Source organism: Dipodomys merriami, unplaced genomic scaffold (genome assembly GCF_024711535.1).
Source record: "Dipodomys merriami isolate MVZ:Mamm:240054 unplaced genomic scaffold, mDipMer1.0.p SCAF_1098, whole genome shotgun sequence".
Classification (NCBI taxonomy): domain Eukaryota; kingdom Metazoa; phylum Chordata; class Mammalia; order Rodentia; family Heteromyidae; genus Dipodomys; species Dipodomys merriami.
The window spans coordinates 236,462-255,687 of NW_027202380.1; the positions used below are offsets into that span (position 1 = coordinate 236,462).

General features: G+C 42.4%; 1 protein-coding gene across 1 annotated transcript in view; it reads left to right on the forward strand.

The window, feature by feature from the left end:
• The window catches only part of LOC138815467 (uncharacterized), a 48,523-nt gene extending 29,926 nt beyond the window's left edge, over positions 1–18,597 (forward strand). Inside the window, exons 5-7 of the mRNA XM_070004895.1 lie at positions 15,800–15,913; positions 18,128–18,497; positions 18,557–18,597. Of these exons, the coding sequence (XP_069860996.1) occupies positions 15,800–15,907 (108 nt within the window). The 3' untranslated portion in view covers positions 15,908–15,913; positions 18,128–18,497; positions 18,557–18,597. The remainder of the gene's footprint in view (positions 1–15,799; positions 15,914–18,127; positions 18,498–18,556) is intronic.
• Positions 18,598–19,226: the final 629 nt, after the last annotated feature.

Consider the following 19,226-nt stretch of genomic DNA (forward strand, 5'->3'; position numbering starts at 1 on the left):
GACAAGCATGCATCAACACACCAGATTTTTCTGTTGAGATAGAATCTTAGTAACATGTTTTTCCCAGACTGTCAAAAATGCTATCCTCCTGATCTATGCCTCCAGCATAGCTAGGATCACAGGAGTGAGATACTGGTGCCTAGCTTGATGAATATGATTCTCATGAATGTTTGATAGGTTTTATACATAGGTACATATTCATTGATACTATATAGAATTGTTTGGGCTTTCAAATTTATATCATTAGCTGGATGCTGGTGTTGTAATCCTCGCTACTTAGGAAGCTGAGATCTGAGGATCCTAGTCTGAAGCCAGCCTCTATAGGATAGTCTGTGAAACTCTTATCTCTAGTTAACCGCCAGAATACACAGCAGTAGAGCTGGAACAGTGCCCAGGCCCTGAGTTCAAACCCCACAGCAGATGAGAGAGACAGAGATTCAGACAGAGAGAGGGGAGGGGGAGATTTACATAATCGGTAGCCTAATGTAGGAAACCCTTTGTAATGTGATTTTTCCCCTCTGAGAACTATTTTGGAGATGGATTTGTGTGGTGTCCCCATGGCATGATTAACCCATTTTCTTACAGATAATCCCTTGTTTTCTTAACTTTGTCATTACAATAATGCTGTGTTGTGTGTGTGTGCTTGTATGTATTGTAGAATGTAATCTAGAATAGATGTGAAAAGCCTTGCTGGAGAAGTGACACCCATCACCCCTTCGGTGGACACTGCCTTTCCCTGCCAGCTTCAGAGCCTCCCACAGAGGGCAGGGCATTCAGATGCCTGCTTGTCGTATGGGTATGGCTGATCTTTGCACCTGGGCAGGGCTGCCACTGGCTTCTCTTGGCTGCCGTCTGTCTTTTTCCATTTACGGAGGAGGAGCATCTTTTCCTGTGCTTACTTCCTCTTCAGCTTTCCCTTCCGAGCCAGGCTGCTTGTGCAATCTCAGTTTAATTGTGCAGAGGCCTCCTCTGTGCTTGCAGATTTGCAGGATGGATTCATGGGAGGTGGACATATATTTTGTTGTATGTATTGCCACATGGGCCATAGCTGTTTTATTAAGAAGTATTTTTCAATGGTGGCTCTTATGAAGACATTTTAATATGATCAGACATCCTAATTGAATTAGCTAGTTCCCTTCCCTTCCCTCTTCCCCCCTCCTTAGACCCTCCTTCTCTTCTCTTCCTTTTCTTTCTCCTCTTCCATCTTCTCTTCAGTCTCCTCCTCTTTGTCCTCTTCCTCTTCCTCCTCCTCCTCCTCCTCCTCCTCCTCCTCCTCCTCCTCCTCCTCCTCCTCTTATTCTGCCAGTACCAAGATTTGAACTTAGCCTTGTACTTGCTCCACTTATTTGCTCATGGCAGATGCTCTACTATATGAGCCACACCTCTAACTTGTTTTTTTTTTTTTTTTTTTTTTTGCAGGTTAATTGGAGACAGAGTCTCACAGACTTTTCTGCTCAGGCTGACTTCAAACTTGGTTCCTCTAGATTGTCTCCTGAATAGCTGGCAATCCAGGCATGAGCTCTTGGTATCCAGCTGCATTTTTTTACTGGGTACTAGGTGCTTAATGGCTGTGTTTCTGTGTAGGTTCTTATACTTGTTCCCCTCTCATTCACAAATCTGTGCCGAATAAAAACAAAGCAAACAAAAAAATGCATAGCTTTATGATTTACTGTGACTTAAGCTCCTAAAAAATATATACAGAGAGTTACAGTTACATTAGTGAGATAATGAGTGCACTTCCTCTTGAACATTGTTACCCCCTCCATTGTTTTCCCCCTACTATCCCCTCCCTCCGTCCCTTCCCTGAGGTTTTTCCGGAATTTCACAGTATTGTGGAATAATGATGCTCATTTAAAATCACAAGTTCATTCTAACTTTTCCGGAGCAAATTGTCTATCACAGTCTGTAACATATAACGGTGTTCACATGTTATATACCATATATGTGATCAGCAGCATGGGGATATTTAGTAGTGGTTCAACCAGATGAGTGGGAGTTCTTTGTTTCTTAAGTCCTGTTAGTTTTGTCATATCACCTAACATTTTGGATTTAGCATCCACTTATCAGGGAGACCATGTACCGTTTGTCTCTTCGTTCTTGGCTTACCTCGCTCAACATTCCTTCTAGCTCCATCCATTTCCCTGCAAATGCCATTATTTTGTCATTTCTAATGGCTGCATAATATTCCATTGTGTATAGATACCACAATTTTTGGATCCATTCATCTGTGGTGGGGCATCTGGGTTGTTTCCATATCCTAGCTATTGTGAACAGTGCTGAAATAAACATGGAAGTACACGTGTCCTTGTATATTGGTTTCTGTTGTTCAGGGTAGATGCCTAGAAGTGGTATGACTGGGTCATAAGGGAGGTCAATCTTTAGCTTTCTAAGGACCCTCTAGACTGCTTTCCAAAGTGGTTGTATAAGTGTACATTCCCACCAGCAGTGTAATAGGGTTCCTCTTTCTCCACATCCCCTCCAGCATTTGTCGTTGGTCCAGCTGCATTTTTGTTCCATACTGATTTTTTTTTTCAAATAAGCTTTTTATTGTGAAAATACTGTACAGAGGGGTTACAATTACATGAGCAAGGTAATGAGTACATTTCTTATGAAGCGTTGTTGCCTCCTCCTTTGTTTTTCCCCTATCATCCCTTCCTTCCCATCTCCACAACTACTTTCCCCCCCTCCCATACTGATTTCTTTCCTTTGGACACAGACTCAATACGGAATTGCTGGACCAGATGGTAACTCCCTTTCTAGCGTTATGAGGAACATTTAAACTGTTGTCCCAAATGTCTGTAGTAATACTGCATTCTCACTACTTGTGTCTAGCTTCCTTTCTGTGAATCCTCATCAGGATTTGTTGTTGTTATTTGTCTTTTTGCAATAGCTATCACGACTGGTAAGATAGTATCTCATTATGATCTTGATTTGCATGTGGTTTCTCAACACTTTTGAAAGTATTGGTTGTTTAACTCTCTTCTCACACATAGTGTGCTTGCTACCCACTTATTTAGGAAAATCTCCTTAGATTGCATTTTCTCTTCTGGCAAAAGGAGAGGAAAGAGAAAAGGTAGAACAGTGGGATTCAAGTGGCAGTCCATCTATTTACTACCCTGTGCTGTTGAGTTGGTTACCTTCCGGCTGAGAGTCTAGACCTTGTTTTCTGAAGGGCCCTGTCCAGTCTCTCATACAGGGACCCTTCTTCTTGGGACTCTGAAGGCTGGATTTCTGAGTGTGGTTCTGGACTTTGGGCCTCAGATGTTGGGAGCTGTCCCAGCAGGAGTCAGCTGATGGCTCATTACACTTGAGACTCATCTCACACACATAGTCTGATAGTGGAACTTGAGCAATGTTCTCGCTTCTCTCTCTTAAAAGATGTGTAGAGACACATGCACCTTGGAATAGTCATGAAGTAGACAGGGAGGAAAAGGAAAGATAGTTTGAGATTTGTTTGTAGATGGGAAGAGAAAGGGCAATTCTATTCTTTTTTAAAAATTATTTTCATTTGAAAATGCTCAAAACAGAGTACATTTCTTTTTCGACATTGTCAGCCCTCCCTGTCTCTGTTTTTCCCTCCTATCCCCACCCACAAGTTGTATAGTTCATTTTCAACAGAGTGTCTAGTGAGTATCATTGCTGCGTTTGTTCATCCTTTGTCCCTCCATTTCTTTGCCTCCCCTTACATTCCAAAGACATATAAGAGAACAAACAGAACAAAAAGAAAAGAAAACAAAAACAGCAGAAAAGAAAAAATGCTCTTGTTTTCATATCCTGAAGTTAATTTCAATAAATATTATTTTATATGCACCTTTTTAGATGCACATAGGCATTATGCCTTTCTCTTCCCCTCCAGAGTGTCCCCTTTGGTCTCACTGTGTGTACATTCCTAGAGACCTGTATAATATATTATGCCCCAGTGTAATTTAGATCCAGCTTCTGCATATGAGAAAATAATGTGCTGTTTCTCTCTCTGAGCTTGACTTCACTTAACATGATTTGTTCTAGGTCCATCCATTTCCCTGCAAATGACATAATACTGTTCTTTCCTAACAGCTGTGTACAATTCCATTGTGTATAGGTATTACGTTTTTTGGATCCCCTCATCTATTGTAGGGCATTTGGGCTGTTTCTACACTTGGCTATTGCGAATCGTACAGCATTGAACATGGCTGTGTAGGTGTCTTTAGGCTTATGGTGTTCTGGGTAGATGCTCAGGAGTGGTATTGCTGGGTTGTAGAGAAGATCTATATTTAATTTTTTGAGGAACCTCCAGACTTCCATCCAGAGTGGTTACATTTCTACCAATAGCAATAAGGTTCCTTTCCCCCCACATGTCCTCTCACATTTGTTGTTTGAATTCATGATGTTGGCCAGTCTAACTGGGGTGAATTTCAGAGTTGTTTTGATGTGCATTTCCTTTATGACCAGGGATGTTGAGCATTTCCTCATGTGTTTCTTTACCATTCTTACCTCTTCTTCTGAGAAGTGTCTCCTTAGCTCTTTTGCCCATTTAGTGTGTGGTTTATTAGCTTTGGGAGGAGTTAGTTTCTTGAGCTCCTTGTATATTTAGGATATTAAGCCTTTGTCTGATGTACTGCTGTTAAAGATCTTCTCCCAGTCTGTTGTCTGTTTTTCTAGTTTAGTAACTGTGTCCTTTGCTGTGCAGAAAGTTTTTAGTTTGGTGTAGTCCCATTTGTCAAGTCTCTCTCCTATCTGCTGTGCCCCTGGGACTCTTTCCAAAAATTGTTTCTGCCTATGTCTATGAGTTCCAGTGTTTCTTCTACTCCCTCTTGCAGTAATTTCAAAGTTTCAGTTGATCTACTTTGAGTTGATATTTGTGCATGGTGACAATTAGGGACTCATTTTTAGTTTTTTTTTGCATATGGATGCCTAGTTTTCCCAACAGCAATTATTGAAAAGTCTATCTTTTTCCACTCTATATTTTTGGCTCCCTTATCAAATATCAGATAACTGTAAGTATATGGTTTTATTTCTGGTTATTTCTGTTCTTGAAGATGTAAGTGGCCTCTTAGCTTTAGTGTGTAATATATTTTGATTATTTTTCCAGGCTCCACTAGGATTAAAACAACTATTCCATTCATTTGAAAGCATTGGTTGACTGCTCTAGGCACTGGTGATGAACAAAAGTTGATGTCCACTATTCTGCGTGTGTGTGTGTGTGTGTGTGTGTGTGTGTGTGTGTGTGTTTGTACTGGCACTTGAACTCAGGCCCTCACACTCACTTGTTTTTTCACACAAAGCTGGCTCTTTACCACTTAAGCCACACCTCCACTTTTTAACATTTTGCTGTTTACTTGGAGATAAGATTTGGATTTGTATGGGTAGTGTAAAAAAAGGAGGAGGCTACAATGCTTGATAAGAAATGTACTCATTATCTTGCCCATGTAATTGTAACCCCTCTGTACAGTATTTTCATTATAAAAAATAAAATATAAAAAAAAACATTTGGATTGTTTGTACTGATTGGCTTTGAAACTCAGTCGTCAGATCTCAGGCTCCTGAATAATTAGGATTATGTGCATGAGCCACTGGTGCCTGGCTAATGGCCACTCTCCTTTGAATATATATTCTGGTGAGTGTGGAAAAAGACAGGACATTTTTAGAAAATGAACAAAATATTTGTTTATTTGTTTGTTTATTGGGTGCTGGTGCCTGTCTTGGGACTTGAACTGAGGACCTAGACACTGTCCCTGAGGTTTTTTGCCCAAGGCTAGTGCTCTACCACTTGAGTTCCAGCTCCACTTCATCTTTTTGGTGATTCTTGGAGAGAAGAGTTTCGTGTACTTTCCTGCCTGGTTTTGAACCCTAGTCCACAGATCTCAGCCTGCTGAGAATCTAGGATTACAGGTGTGAGCCACAGGCACCTGGCGAGGTATTTATTTTTTAAAAGTGAGTAACATGATAAAGCTACAGAATCACAGTATGGTGGCTGTTACTATTTTGGTTTATTCTGAAAGGCTGACCTGGAATATAGGTTTAAGAATGGGCTAGAAATATGATCTGGCTGGGTTCAGGTTTATAATCAGCTGGATAGAAACAAATAAGGCCATTGGCAGAGGGATCTGACAGCCAAACTGGAGATGTAAGGGGCTTAGTCTTCCAACCGTGTGAATCCCCACAAACTAGGCAGGAGTGCTATTGAAGGTCAGTGTCAATGTCAAGGCTGTGCATCCATACATTTTGTCTTTTCTCCCTGAGACTATCTGCATTTCCATGCAAAGCCCTGGCTGTCCATCCTGGCCGTGGTACTCTCTGTAAGGATTGTCTCTCTAAGATTGACCTGGAGCCAGATCCTAACATTCCCAGGAAGGGGACAGCTTGTGCCATCCCTGAAGCGTGTCAAAGCACCCTGTGTGATAGAACAAAGGACAGGACAGTGAGCTGGGTGGGAGAAGGCTCCAGAGAGAACTTGGCCACGGCCACCCCAGTCTGAGTTTCTAAACCATGAGAGGAATCTGGGTTTTTTTGTAACTGTGATGAAAGGCCATTGTTGTAACATCTTGTCCTTGAACTTGTAAGAGAATAGAGTTGCAGTTGTATGAAAATGTTACTATGGCAAGAAACTGTGACAATATAAGTAGTATCTGTGCCCCTATGTCACTGAGAGAGATGAGAGGTATTTGCTGCTTTCATTACAGTTAACCTTAAAATGTTACTTGTTTTTCAAGTTATCTTTCAGTAATCTACAGAGCTTTCTAGTCAACATATAGGTTTATGAGTACAATGCATCTTGATCAGTGGCTCCCTATCTATTGTTTTCCCCTTTCTCCCCATCTTTCCTAGCCCTGTTCATCCCTTCAAGGTACCTGGTTCCATTTTCACATCTAAAATGTCATTTATGACCATTACATTTGATTAGGGATCATGCTGATTACTAGAATTCCTAACAAATCTTGTTATTTAATCTTGTTTATTAATGAAGAAGTCAGCAACAACAGCCTTGAACCACATCTGAGGTGCCACCTGTTTCCGCATATTAAGTGCCCTGGAATGCGGCCATATCCATTCATCCATGTGTCACTGTTGTAGCTGATCCCTCTTGTCCCAGTACACTTAAAATACTGTCTGGCTCACACAGAAGACATTGTCTCAGTCCTGCATTGATTATATATCACTATGAACCCATTAAAATATTGGAATGGCTCTTTGGTTTCTTAGCAAGCATCCACATTTTATTTTATGTACTTACAAACATTTTGAGAAGAGAACCAGAGATTTCAACAGATTCCCTAAACACCCAGGACCAGAAAGGGAAAAGCAAAGAGAACCCTAAAAGTCTACTGTCTCAGGCCTGGACATCATCAAGTATGCCTCCCTGGTCTTCTTCCTCAGAGATTCTCTTTCTCAACCTGGGGCAGATTTTCCTCTTGTGTGGCTGCAGAATCTGCCTCTTCTTATGAGTGATAATTGGGCCTTTGCATATTTCATGAGCATGTCAAGCAGAGCCCTTATTTGCACTGTCTAGTTTAATCCCCATCGTGACAGTGTGGGAACTGTCTTCAGGTAGCAGTGTGGGAAGGGAGGCCCAGAGACACTGTGCTCAGGTACAGTCGCCCTTCTGCATTTGTGGTCTCTGCTTAGACGAATACAACTCAACTCACCCTGGGTCGAAAATGATTTTTAAAAAGGCCTCCAGACTGAGTATGCACTGATTTTTTTCCCCTTGTTGTTATTACACACAATCCAGTCTAACAACCTAGCCTTGACACTGTATTAATTAGGGAGTATAAGCAATCTAGAGATAATTTAAAGGACATGAGAAGATCACATGGTTCTATTCAAGTACTACACCTTTTTTGTTGGTGTTGGGGCTTGAACTCAGGGCCTGGATGCTGTCCCTGAGCTTTTCTGCACAAGGCTATAGTGTACTAACACTTAAAGCCACAGCTCTACTTATACCTTTTTTGAACAATGGGCTTGAACATCTGTGGGCTTTGGCACTGAGGGGCAATTATATCCATTTACTATATGCCAGGTACTCAGATTATGAGTATATGTTGTGTCTCAGGAATGGCACATGCCCACATGACCAAGAGTCATTGAAACTTTTGGGTTTGCCCTAGGCCCACCTAACACTTGGTGTTGCTACTTAGTGTTGCTAGGTTACTTCTGTTCTGTGGGCCATGTGGCCCTATGTAACTTCATCCTGGCCATGCTCCCCTGGGTGCTTCACATACTAAGTCCCTTAGCTCTCAGCTGCAAGTGCTTGCCACTTGTTGTGTTGTTGTTTTGGTGTTACCTGGGTCTGGCCATGGAGGTGGCATTTTCCTAGCTGAAGTAAATGTCCTTGGCAATCCCTGCCAATGACCCTTTACAACTTTTTAATTTATTATTTTTCAAGCATAAACATCTCCCCTGTCAGTACAGTTTTTGCCTCCAGACTTGGTGGCTTTCTGAGACTATAGGCATTACCTTATCCACTGAAACTCAAAAGTAGATATTTGCACCTTGCCCTTTGATTGGTGGCTCGGTTAAAGTTGACCATAGTGGGAGGGGCTGGCCAGCAGGGCTCTATCCCCAAGAATAAATGAAGCAGTTCAGTGTGATTCACTTAGCTTGGGCAAGTTTGTCTAGAACTTGCCAGAAGTTACTTTCTGTCTTAATCATGTAGGCCATCTTTTGGGCTTCTTCCCCTCCCCCCTTCCTCCCTCCCTCCCTCCCTCCCTCGCTCCCTCCCTCTCTCCATTCCTTCCTTCCTTCCTTCCTTCCTTCCTTCCTTCCTTCCTGCCTTCCTTCCTGCCTTCCTTCCTTCCTTCCTTCTGTCCTTCCTTCCTTCCTTCCTTCCTTCCTTCCTTCCTTCCTTCCTTCCTTCCTTCCTTCTTTCTGTCCTTCCTTTCTTCTGTCCTTCCTATCATTAGTAGCATTATACAGGGATTACCTCGGTGCCGGTATCTCCCAGTGCACACACTCATTGTATTCTGAACTCTTGCTTCTGTGTAGTTTTGTAACCTGACTCAGTGACTTTGCAATGTGATGACCTATGTTTCCATAATACAAACCATTTTTTTAATACCAGTATATCATTGGCCTGCTTTAGTATAATTACTTTAAATTTTCCTTTGTATGGGGACCATCTGGAACACTTGATATATCAGTCAGGGTCCAACCAGAAATTATACCATTATTTATTTAAACAGGGGATGTTCAACTTAAAGAACTGGCCACTAGTCAAAGCTGGTTAACAGAATAAAGGGGCTGAAATGGCTCTAGTAGGTCTAGATGAAACAGATGCAGAAAAGAGCCTATGTGGCCTGTCTGAGGACAGGCAGCATTGATGTTAAAGTCCCTGAGAGTCTTACCTCCAATTAACCATCAAGAAGCAGAAGTAGAGCTAGCCTAGACAAAATGCTCATGCCCTGTTTGAAGCCCTAGGACCAGAACAAACAAAAAGTGTGAGGTAGTGGGGGTGGGGAGCAGACCCTGCTTCTCCCCTGGGGTCCTCGCCACCTCCCTGTGATGCAAAAACTGGTCTGAGGACATAAACTTGACCAGATGACCTGTGCTGGGGACCTTAGAATTGACTCCTAGGTGACCTTAGAATTGACTCCCAGAAGGGGGAACAGGATCTAGGGGTGCAGGAGACCTGAGGTCTTCTGTGTGGATTCTTCTATGGTGGGAGCATTCTTCTTGCCCCTGGGGGAAATTTTTCCAGTACATTCTCCTGGTGCAGGTTCAATTTCCCCAGCTGGAAAGTAGGGTAAGCCCTAGGTCCATCTTCTGTGTACCAAAGCACATACAAAGGGAGATGAATTTTGGGTTAAGAAGCAGCAAGCATGTAACTTGAATCCTAAAGCGTACATTCAACTCCAGTGTTTCTACAAGATAAAAATTTAAATTCTGGCCCTATGACTGTTAAGATAGTCATATTACTCACAATCTGACTTAGGGAATTGTAACCTCTTTGTACAACTACTTAATAATAAAAAATTTAAAAGATGTGCAGAATTAAAAAAATTGCAAATGCAATTTGAATTTGGCCTTTTTTTTTTTTAAAAGGATCTTTGTTACACAAAACAAAGTCATCCACCAACAATGCATCTCTAAACACAGTCTAAGAGTTATGAAAGGAAAGGTGGACATCTTCACCATAGACCTCACTCCTTACTAACTTCCTAGGTCTGGCTTTCTCTTCTGGATTGTTTAATTTGAGATACGAGTGCCCAGAGCCAACACTTGCAAGGTCAGGACCTGTGCAGTTGCTCAAAGCCTCCCTCCCCTGCCTCAGTCTCCTCAAGTTATTTCTTATGACAGATTTATTTCCCTATCACCCTTTCATTCTATCAGCAGTATTGCTCAAGAGCCTCAAATATTTCCTCTTTCTTTATTGTACTAGAAATACAATAAAATAGAAAAGAATTGACCTTTAGCAAGGGTTTCCTAGCCTCCATTCTGTTGATAAGGAAGCCAAAGTTCATTGACATGTTCAAGGTCATACAAGAAGGCAGTTGGCTCAGGCCCAATCTGCAGCTTCCTTCCTCCTACTCTGTCAGGCTTTCCAGCCACAATGGGCCCACCATCCTTACCCCATAAAAATAGCCCAGCCCAGCACCTGGTCAGAAATCCAGTTATACTTGACCTCCTCTCCTGCTGTGCAAGGGTGCCCAGCCACTGGCTAGATCCAAGGCCAAGACTCAAATCTAAATAATTACCTCATGTCACTTCAAAAAAAATGGAGTCAATACATCTTTTAATGTTAGTGGGATCTGGACGTCAATCAGGTTCTGTTTTGGCTTTTGGATCATGGACCTAAGCACCAAGCACAAGGGGTGATAATTATTCAGTCCTGTCATGCGAGGTTGGCTAAGGGAGTAATTAGTAGGTGGTTCTGTCTTTTTAGCTGTAGAAGACATATGAATATGCATGTTCCTTTAAGGGAAACTGGTTTGTCTCCAGAAAAACATTTCTCTGCCTTCAGAAGGATGTGATCAAAACCCAGAAGGGGACAGTCTCCTGATGGTCTTTGGGTCAGCCTTGTGAGATGCTGGTACATTCCTGGACTCCTGGGAGCTGCCTACCCCTTCCGTCCCTTCATCCTGAACTTGATCTTGTTACAGAGTGAGAGAGATCATCCATTCATTGGGGAGCAAGCACATTCCTGTTCTGGGTTCACAGACCATAGTGGTTGGTTAACAGATAGCGTTTAATACCTGTCTCGTTCTTTTCTTTTTTCTTTTTAGAATTGAGCACAGGATTTTTCAGAGCTCTCTGCAGTAAAACCATTAAAAGAGATGGACAACTGAGAACAAAATCTAGTGGAGAGGGTGAAAGAAAAATTAGGAAAGAAGTCAAACCATATTTCCTTCCACTGATAGATAGACTATGATGGGAAGATCTTGCCCCCAAAAGGTCCAGTGTTAGTTACAGGAAAAGTATTTACAAGAGTTGACCTCATTTCCTCTTTCCTTCTCCTACACACTCACCTCTCTGCCTTTTTCCCCTTCCTGGTTCTTTGGGGAAATCAGATTTTATTTTAGGGTATTTTTAACATTCCTCCTTAAATGTCAGCTCTGTGGTCCTCTGTCTTGAGGCTTTGCTCTGTATCCTAGCAACTGGTTATCATACAAGGTCCTCAACTGCTTCATTAGCCTGAAGGGTGAAGATCAAGCAAATGGGACCCCGAAGGGGTGAACAGGAGCAGATTTGCAATCAAAGCCAGTCTCTGGAATGATTAAGTAATGTGGCTGAAGAATACTTACTGGATAGCAGTGCCTCCAAACTAAAAGGCTTCTCTCAGCCCAGAGATAGGGGGAGGCCAGGATGGTGGAAGGGATGGGGTGGTGAGGAGAAGTAGAGAGTTGCATCCTTGAAATCATAGGCATGTCCTTTGCCTGGAAATTTCTGTTGTAATTGCTAAATCACAGTAAGGGGAGTAGAAATTGAATTTTGGACCAGGTCACCATTCTTCATTTGTCTGATGAGGTAGAAAGTTGGCATATGGAAGAACAAACTTCAGAGGGGGAGAAATTGGACAGAGGTGACGATTTTCTGCAGGACGTTATTATATACTATCTACATGGATGCTGAGTGGATGGGTTGCTTCTGTAAAGAAATGCAGAGCCCCTGTGGATGGCTGGGGAAGGTGGGGGCGGTGGAAGGGGTACAGTGGGCAGTGTGAGGATGACAGCAGGCCTTGGGTGCCTTTCCCTGGATTGCTTGTCATCCTTCTGCATAATGTGCAGGAAGATATTTCTCTGCATAAGTATTCTTTCTACTTTTTTCTTCATTTTTGAAGAGCTAAAATGAGTTTTGTTTACTGCGGACTTTATCACCTCAACATTTAGAATACTTATTCTGTGTGGGGGGGAATATCTTAAGACAGATTTTTAAGATTTAAATTAAAATTTTCATCTTTTAATTGATACATAAAACATCAAAATTGTATGTGTTTATGGGGTATAGGATGATGTCTCTATATGTATATACATAACATGATGTTTAAAGTAGGCTAGTTATATTTACCTTCTTATATTTTTCTTTCCTTTCCCTTTTCTTTTTCTCTTTCCTTGCCTTTTTTTTGTGCCAGTACTGTAGCTTGAACTCAGGGTCTTGTGCTGTTCCTTACCTTTCCTCATCCACTTAAGATTAGTGTTCTACTGCTTGAGCCATACCTCCATTTCTGGAGTTTTGGTGGTTAATTGGAGATGAGTCTCTCAGAGTCTTTGGCTTAAACTTTTATCCTCAGATATCAACCACTGAGTAGCTGGGATTACAGATGTCAGCTACCAGCACCCAACTCATATTTATCATTTCTTTATGATAAAAAATACTCAGATCCTTTCTTCTATCTATTCTTGTGAAATATTCGCCCTACCATGCATTAGCACACAGGGACTTCTAGCTGTTATCCAAGTGTAACAGTACTTACTGATTGATCATTCTTCTTCTTCCCTTCAGCACTGCTGTCCCTGGCCTATGGGATCCACCATTCTATGCACACTTCCAAGAGATGAGTTGTTTTAGGTTCTACAGGTGAATGGGACCATGTACTATAGTCCTGTGCCTGCCTCATTCAGTTAACATAATGACCTCCAGTTCTATCTATGTTGTGCCACATGGCAGAATTTCATTCTTTGTTTGGGTGAATAGTATTCCATTGATATATAATGATGTATTTGGCCTTTCCTGTGTAGTAGTGCTTCTTCCTCTCTCTCTGGGAAGTGTTGTGTGTGGCCGGGAAGAGACTTCCTTGAATACTGCCTGCACTAAAAGCGTTTGATCTATGTTTTCTCCTCCTTCACATCTCTTCATTACACGCCTGGCCTGGTATATTACTGATTACTTTCTCTTTTATACTGATCACTTTTTCTTTTGCTGACCCCTTCATGGTACAGATGCAATGATTACATGACAGTTTCTCTTACTTTATTGAATGTCCAGAAGATAGAACTTAGTCCTGTCTGTCTATAGCCTGATGTGGAGACTTTGCCATTTATTTACCAATGCTTATTGCATGTTGACTGGGTCATACAAGTTCACCATTCTCCATAGATATAACAATGGAGTGGGATAAACTATCAGCTCACAGAGGTGACATTCTGAGGTTGAGGGAAGATGGCTAATAAGCAAAATAAATAAGTAAAATCATATGCACAGAGTTGCATGTGTGGATATGTGTGCACGTGCACACACAGAGCACAATGCTTGGAGGACTAAATTAGCAAATGCACCCCTAGAAGGGACAAAGAGGATGGGGTAAAATTAATTGAGAATGGCAGGTTCTGATGTAAAGCAGCTCTACAGAATGTCATTCTGGCCATGCTGTTCTGCATACAGAAGAGGGGTGTGTGTGTGTGTGTGTGTGTGTGTGTGTGTGTGTGTGTGTGTGTGTGTGTGTGTGTGTGTGTGTGTGTGTGTGTGTGTGTGTGTGTGTGTGTGTGTGTGTGTGTGTGTGTGTGTGTGTGTAGTGTGTAGTGTGTGTATATGTGTGGCTCTTTGTAGGGTAGCAGAGATTGTATCCTCATTCTTGTTTACCACATTACAAGAATGATTTAGTTGCAAACATACAAGGCTACAGCATTGTACTTTTCTAATGGATGTTAGTTTGTGCTTAGTAATAAAGTTATTTTTCCCCCTGAGTATTTGCAGTGTGCCAGGCACTGCTTTGAACTTTTCTCCTCACATGGAGATGGGGAAGGCCCAGCCATACCAACTTTCCAAAGGGGAGGGCCAGGCCAGAGGCCGCTTCTGCTGCTTATGGCAGTGTTATGCAGCTAGAAGATGACAAGTGGTCCAACCCCAGTATCTCTGCTGTGATTCTGGTGTAGAATCTACAAAATCAGAACCACCTCCTTTTTCTCATCTTCTTCTTTTTGGCAGTACTAGGATTGAAACTCAGGGGTCTTGTGCTAGCTAGGCAGCATGATACCACTGAACCATGACCCTAGTCTGGTTTTCACTGGTTATTTTTAGGCTAGGGTCCTGCTATTCCAAACAAAAACCTTCAGTTCAAGCTGTGAGTTCTCTGCTGGAAGACAGTGTCATTGCTGGTCACCCTGACCATAAAGATGTGCAGGTCTGCCATCCCAGCTACGTCCTAGGGCTCTGGGCTTATAAAAAAAAAGACCCTATGTTGGAAATGAGCAGTATAGAAAGGACCTGGCAGTGTAGCTCACATGGTAAAGCACCTGCTTAGCAAGCATGAACCCTGAGTACCTCCAATAAAGAAATAAAAATTACAACTTTATTGAGATATGTTCCAAGGCCGCCAGAATATACTTTTAAAGTGTACTTTACTTGCCGGGCGCTGGTGGCTCACACCTGTAATCCTAGCTACTCAGAAGGCTGAGATCTGAGGATCTTGGTTCAAAGCCAGGAACGTCCCTGAGACTCTTATCTCCAATAAACCACCAGAAAACCAGAAGTGGTGCTGTGGCTCAAGTGGTAGTCGCCTTGAGCTGAAAAGCTGAGAGACAGTGCCCAGACCCAGAGTTCAAGCCCCACAACCGACAAAAAATAAAAAAGTACTTTATTTTTTGTTTTTTTTTTTTGTTTTTTGGTGGAAAAAGTATTTATGGAATTGTGCAACCAGAAACACAATTAATTTAAGAACATTATCATCATCCCATTATAAAAAAACAACAACTTGTACCCATTAGCAGTAGCTCCCCATTTCTCCTTCTTATCTGTCATGCATCTACTTCCTGTTTTTATGTATTTATTTGTCTTTTCTGGACATTTCCTGTATGTGGGTCCGCACAACATGGGCTCTTTCATGTTTGGCTTTTTTTTACTGAGTGTAATACATTCAAGGGACATCTATACTATAGCACACACCAATGCTTCTTGCTTTGCATTTCCTAGTGAATGGATGAACAGGCCTCATTTTGTATGGCCACTTATTCTTAGAGATGGGCATGGGTCTACTTGTAGATTGTTAATAAACAATGTTTCTGTATACATGTATATACATGTTCTTCATATGGCATATGTTTTCAGTTCTTTGGGCATGTTTTCAGTTCTCTTGGCTATAAACATAGGAATGGAATTTCTGGGTCCTATCCACTGAGTTTAGTGTTTAAATTGACTTCTTTTTACTTGTGGGATCTGCATCCTTACTTTTTGCAAGTGAAAATAAATTTACTTCCTTGGTGCTGAGTGTTGTCAACAGCTTGATATAACATGAACACATCTGGGGCCCAGGTTAAGATTCTGTAGTGAATCATGTAATCATAAGTATGTTTATTGTATAGAGTTGATGCTTGACTATATTTGTTTTGTTCTCTTCCTAGCTTCTTCTTACTCTAATATTCACCCATTTTTTTCTTTTCTTTTCCAGAATTGGGGCTTGAATTCAAGGTCTGGGTGCTGTCCCTTAGCCTTTTCACTCAATGCTAGTTTTCTACCACTTGAGCCAGAGCTCCAAATCCAACTTTTTAGTGATTAATTGGAGGTAAGAGTCTCATGGACTTTCCTGCCCAGGCTGGCTTTGAACTGAGATCATCTGATCCCAGTCACCTGCATAGCTAGGATGAAAGGCATGAACAGTTGGTACCTGGTTAATTCATTATTATTATTATTTTTTGTGCTTACCTGGGGGCTTGACCTCAGGGCCTGGGTACTATCCTTAAACACTCTTTTGCTTAAGGCTAGTGCTCTACCATTTGCACCACAGTTTAGCTATTGGAGATGAGTCTCATGGATTTTCCTGACTAGGCTGGCTTAGAACTGTGATCTCCAGATCTCAGCCTTCTGAGTAGTGAGGATTACAGGTGTGAGCCACCTGTGCCCATAGACAATAAAAATGAATTAAAAGTGAATTTATCCATCCATTTTAAGAAAAGATTACTGGGAAGAACACAGAAGAAGGTCTTTTGCTACTTCAGGATTACAGGCATGGGCCACCAATGCTCAGCTGTGCTAATATTTAAAGTTCATGCACCTAGCAAGCTGAGTTCCCCCTCCTGGGAGATAAGACACTAGCATGCATACTCCAGTACACACACACACACACACACACACACACACACACACACACACACACGCATACACTGGTACACACACACACACACACACACACACAATCTTAGGTAACGTGGCCATGCTGAGTTGTGCTTCTATTCTGTGGAGGTGGTATTTCCATTTAAGCATTTTTTTCCCTTTTAAAGTATTTGTTTCCTTTTAAGTAAGTGTTTCCGTTGGTCGGTCTCCCATTGAAGTGGAATGAATTAGGTTTAAATTCTGTCTACCTAGCTTCCTCTTCGTTTATTGACATTTTTCTTAGCAAAAGTTCATTTGGAAAGGTACATATATAGAAGAACCAACAAAATGTCCTTTGCACACTAGACCAGGCAGGACTTATTGTACCCCAGCTGGGAAGTCTAGGTAGTGATTCGGAGGGAGACAGAACTGGGGTTCTTCCAGTCTTCACACAGAGAGGGTACATTCAAAGTGATTTAGAAGCCAGGTTCTGGTGGCTCAAGCCTATCTATAATCCTAGCTACTCAGGAGGCTGAGATCTGAGGATCACAGGTCACAGCTTGAAGCTAACCCTGGCAGGACAGTCCATGAGACTATCTCCCCCCCACCTTCGGTCCATTATGGGGCTAAAACTCTGGGCCTGGGTGCTGTCCCTGAGCTCTTTTTTTTCCCCCCCTCAAGGCTAGTGCTCTACCACTTTGAACCACAGCTCCATGTCCAGTTTTCTGGTGGTTAATTGGAGATAAGAGTCTTATGGACTTTCCTACCTGGATTAGCTTTGAAACCACCATTCTCAGATTTCAGTCTCCTGAGTAGCTAGGATTATAGGTGTGAGCCACCAGTGCCTGGCCTCCAGAAGTGGAGCTGTGACTCAAGTGGTATAGAACACGAGCTTTGAGCCAAAGCAGCTCAGGGATAGTGCCTGGACTCTGAGTTCATGCCCTAGGACTGGCACCAAAACAAGCAAACAAAACAAAAATGTAAAAAGCAAAATTATTTAGAGCCCTGGACTTCTGCATATAATTAGAGACATGCTTCAAGGGCATGCTTTCTGGGACCTCACCCAGGCTTTGGACACAGGAAACCCTTGAGATGGCCTAGGCTTGTGTCTTAAAAAGCCACATAGGGTTCTAGTGTATGTGCAGCCATTAAGATCATAGTGAGTTCTATAATAAAATAATTTTCAGTATTTTCTGTCTTATTCTTTAAATACATATGGGAAAAATATATACTTGGGAAAAATGGGAATGAAGCTCTCAGACATAATGTGTAGGCTGTGATTACTCAAAGTATTGGCTGAAGAGATGGGTACGCGGTCTGCACTTATGTGATTGCTTAACAAAGCAAGTAGCTTTTAGTTACTTCTAGATAAATGATTGGGCTTCAAAAGTAAATATCTGCCTCACCCCTTATCCTATCCCCCCACCCTGATCAGTTTCTGGGGCTTCAGTGTTCTTCTGACCTCACTTTGCTTTTCTTTGAAATAGAAGGTGAAATGGACGGTCAGTGTGCTAGCCCTTACTCTCACACCTGTCCGTGAGAGACGCAGGCTATCAGGTATTCTCAGACACATTGTCCGCTTCTGGATGCTGGCCTTTATTTTTCAGGGATGCTGTCATTTCTGTGATGTTGTAATTTTCCTTTTGAACACTGTTGTCTTTTTTATACCACCTCCACCCCTCATAAGGCTCAGAATGCCCAGAATGCCCAGGATGCTCCATGAACGCATCCAGTCCTCAAGTCTGGATGCCAAGCTGGAGGCCCTGAAGGACTTGGCCAGCCTGTCCCGGGATATCACGTTCGCCCAGGAATTCATCAACCTGGATGGCATCTCTCTCCTCACCCAGATGGTGGACAGCGGCACTGAGTAAGTAGCTGGTGTCCAGCTGGTGTCCACACAGGCAGGTACACTGGCAGGTACACTGGTGTTTCTTGCACTCCTTACTCCTACGTTTCTCAGTTTTGAAGAACAGAGTCTTGCCTAGATCAAGATACCATCCCTGGAATAATTTTTGGAAAAAGAAAATGGGCCAGGCACCAATGGCTCATGTGTATAGGTATAGCCTAGCTACTTAGGCAGCTGAGATCTGAGCATCATGATTCAAAGTTCAACCAGGAAGAAAAGTCTCTGAGACTCTTATTTCTAGTTAACCACCCAAACCCCCCCAAAATGGAGCTGTAAACGTCATACAGTGCTAGCCTTGAGCAAAAATGCCCAGGAAAATAGTGCCCAGGCCCTGAGTTCAAGCCCCAGGAAGAGCACACACACAAAAATAAGGCAAAACACATGTTTTAAAAATGCATAGTATGGTTTAAACTTAAACACAGTAAGCATTTATAGAGTACCTAACTTTATAGTAAGGAGTAGGAAGTGGTAAAATTGTCAAAGATAAGGGTCATACCTTGCAAACATGGATAGAGACTGTTTTATGGGCAGAACCCAGTTGGTCAGTGTTGAGGAACTGGAGGCAAAAGACTGAACACGTGGGCCTCCCCGGGACTTAGAGCCTGTGACAGTGGCTAGGGAGTGGGGGGAGCAAATTCTTTTGTGTTCAAGGAAGGGACTGGCATTTGTGGTATGGGAGCCCACCTTCTCATGACAGCTCTGGTTCTCTGGTGTGAGTGGGCAGTAAGGAGGCAGGTGGGCCCGAGGATGCAGCTCTGGCTTGTGTGGGGGCCCTGGCCACTGAAGGCCGGGGTGGTATGGAGAGCATACAATCAGTAGGTGAGACTGCAGAAACAGTTAATGACTTTCTAACAGTGAAGTCATAATGGGAGGGTTCTCC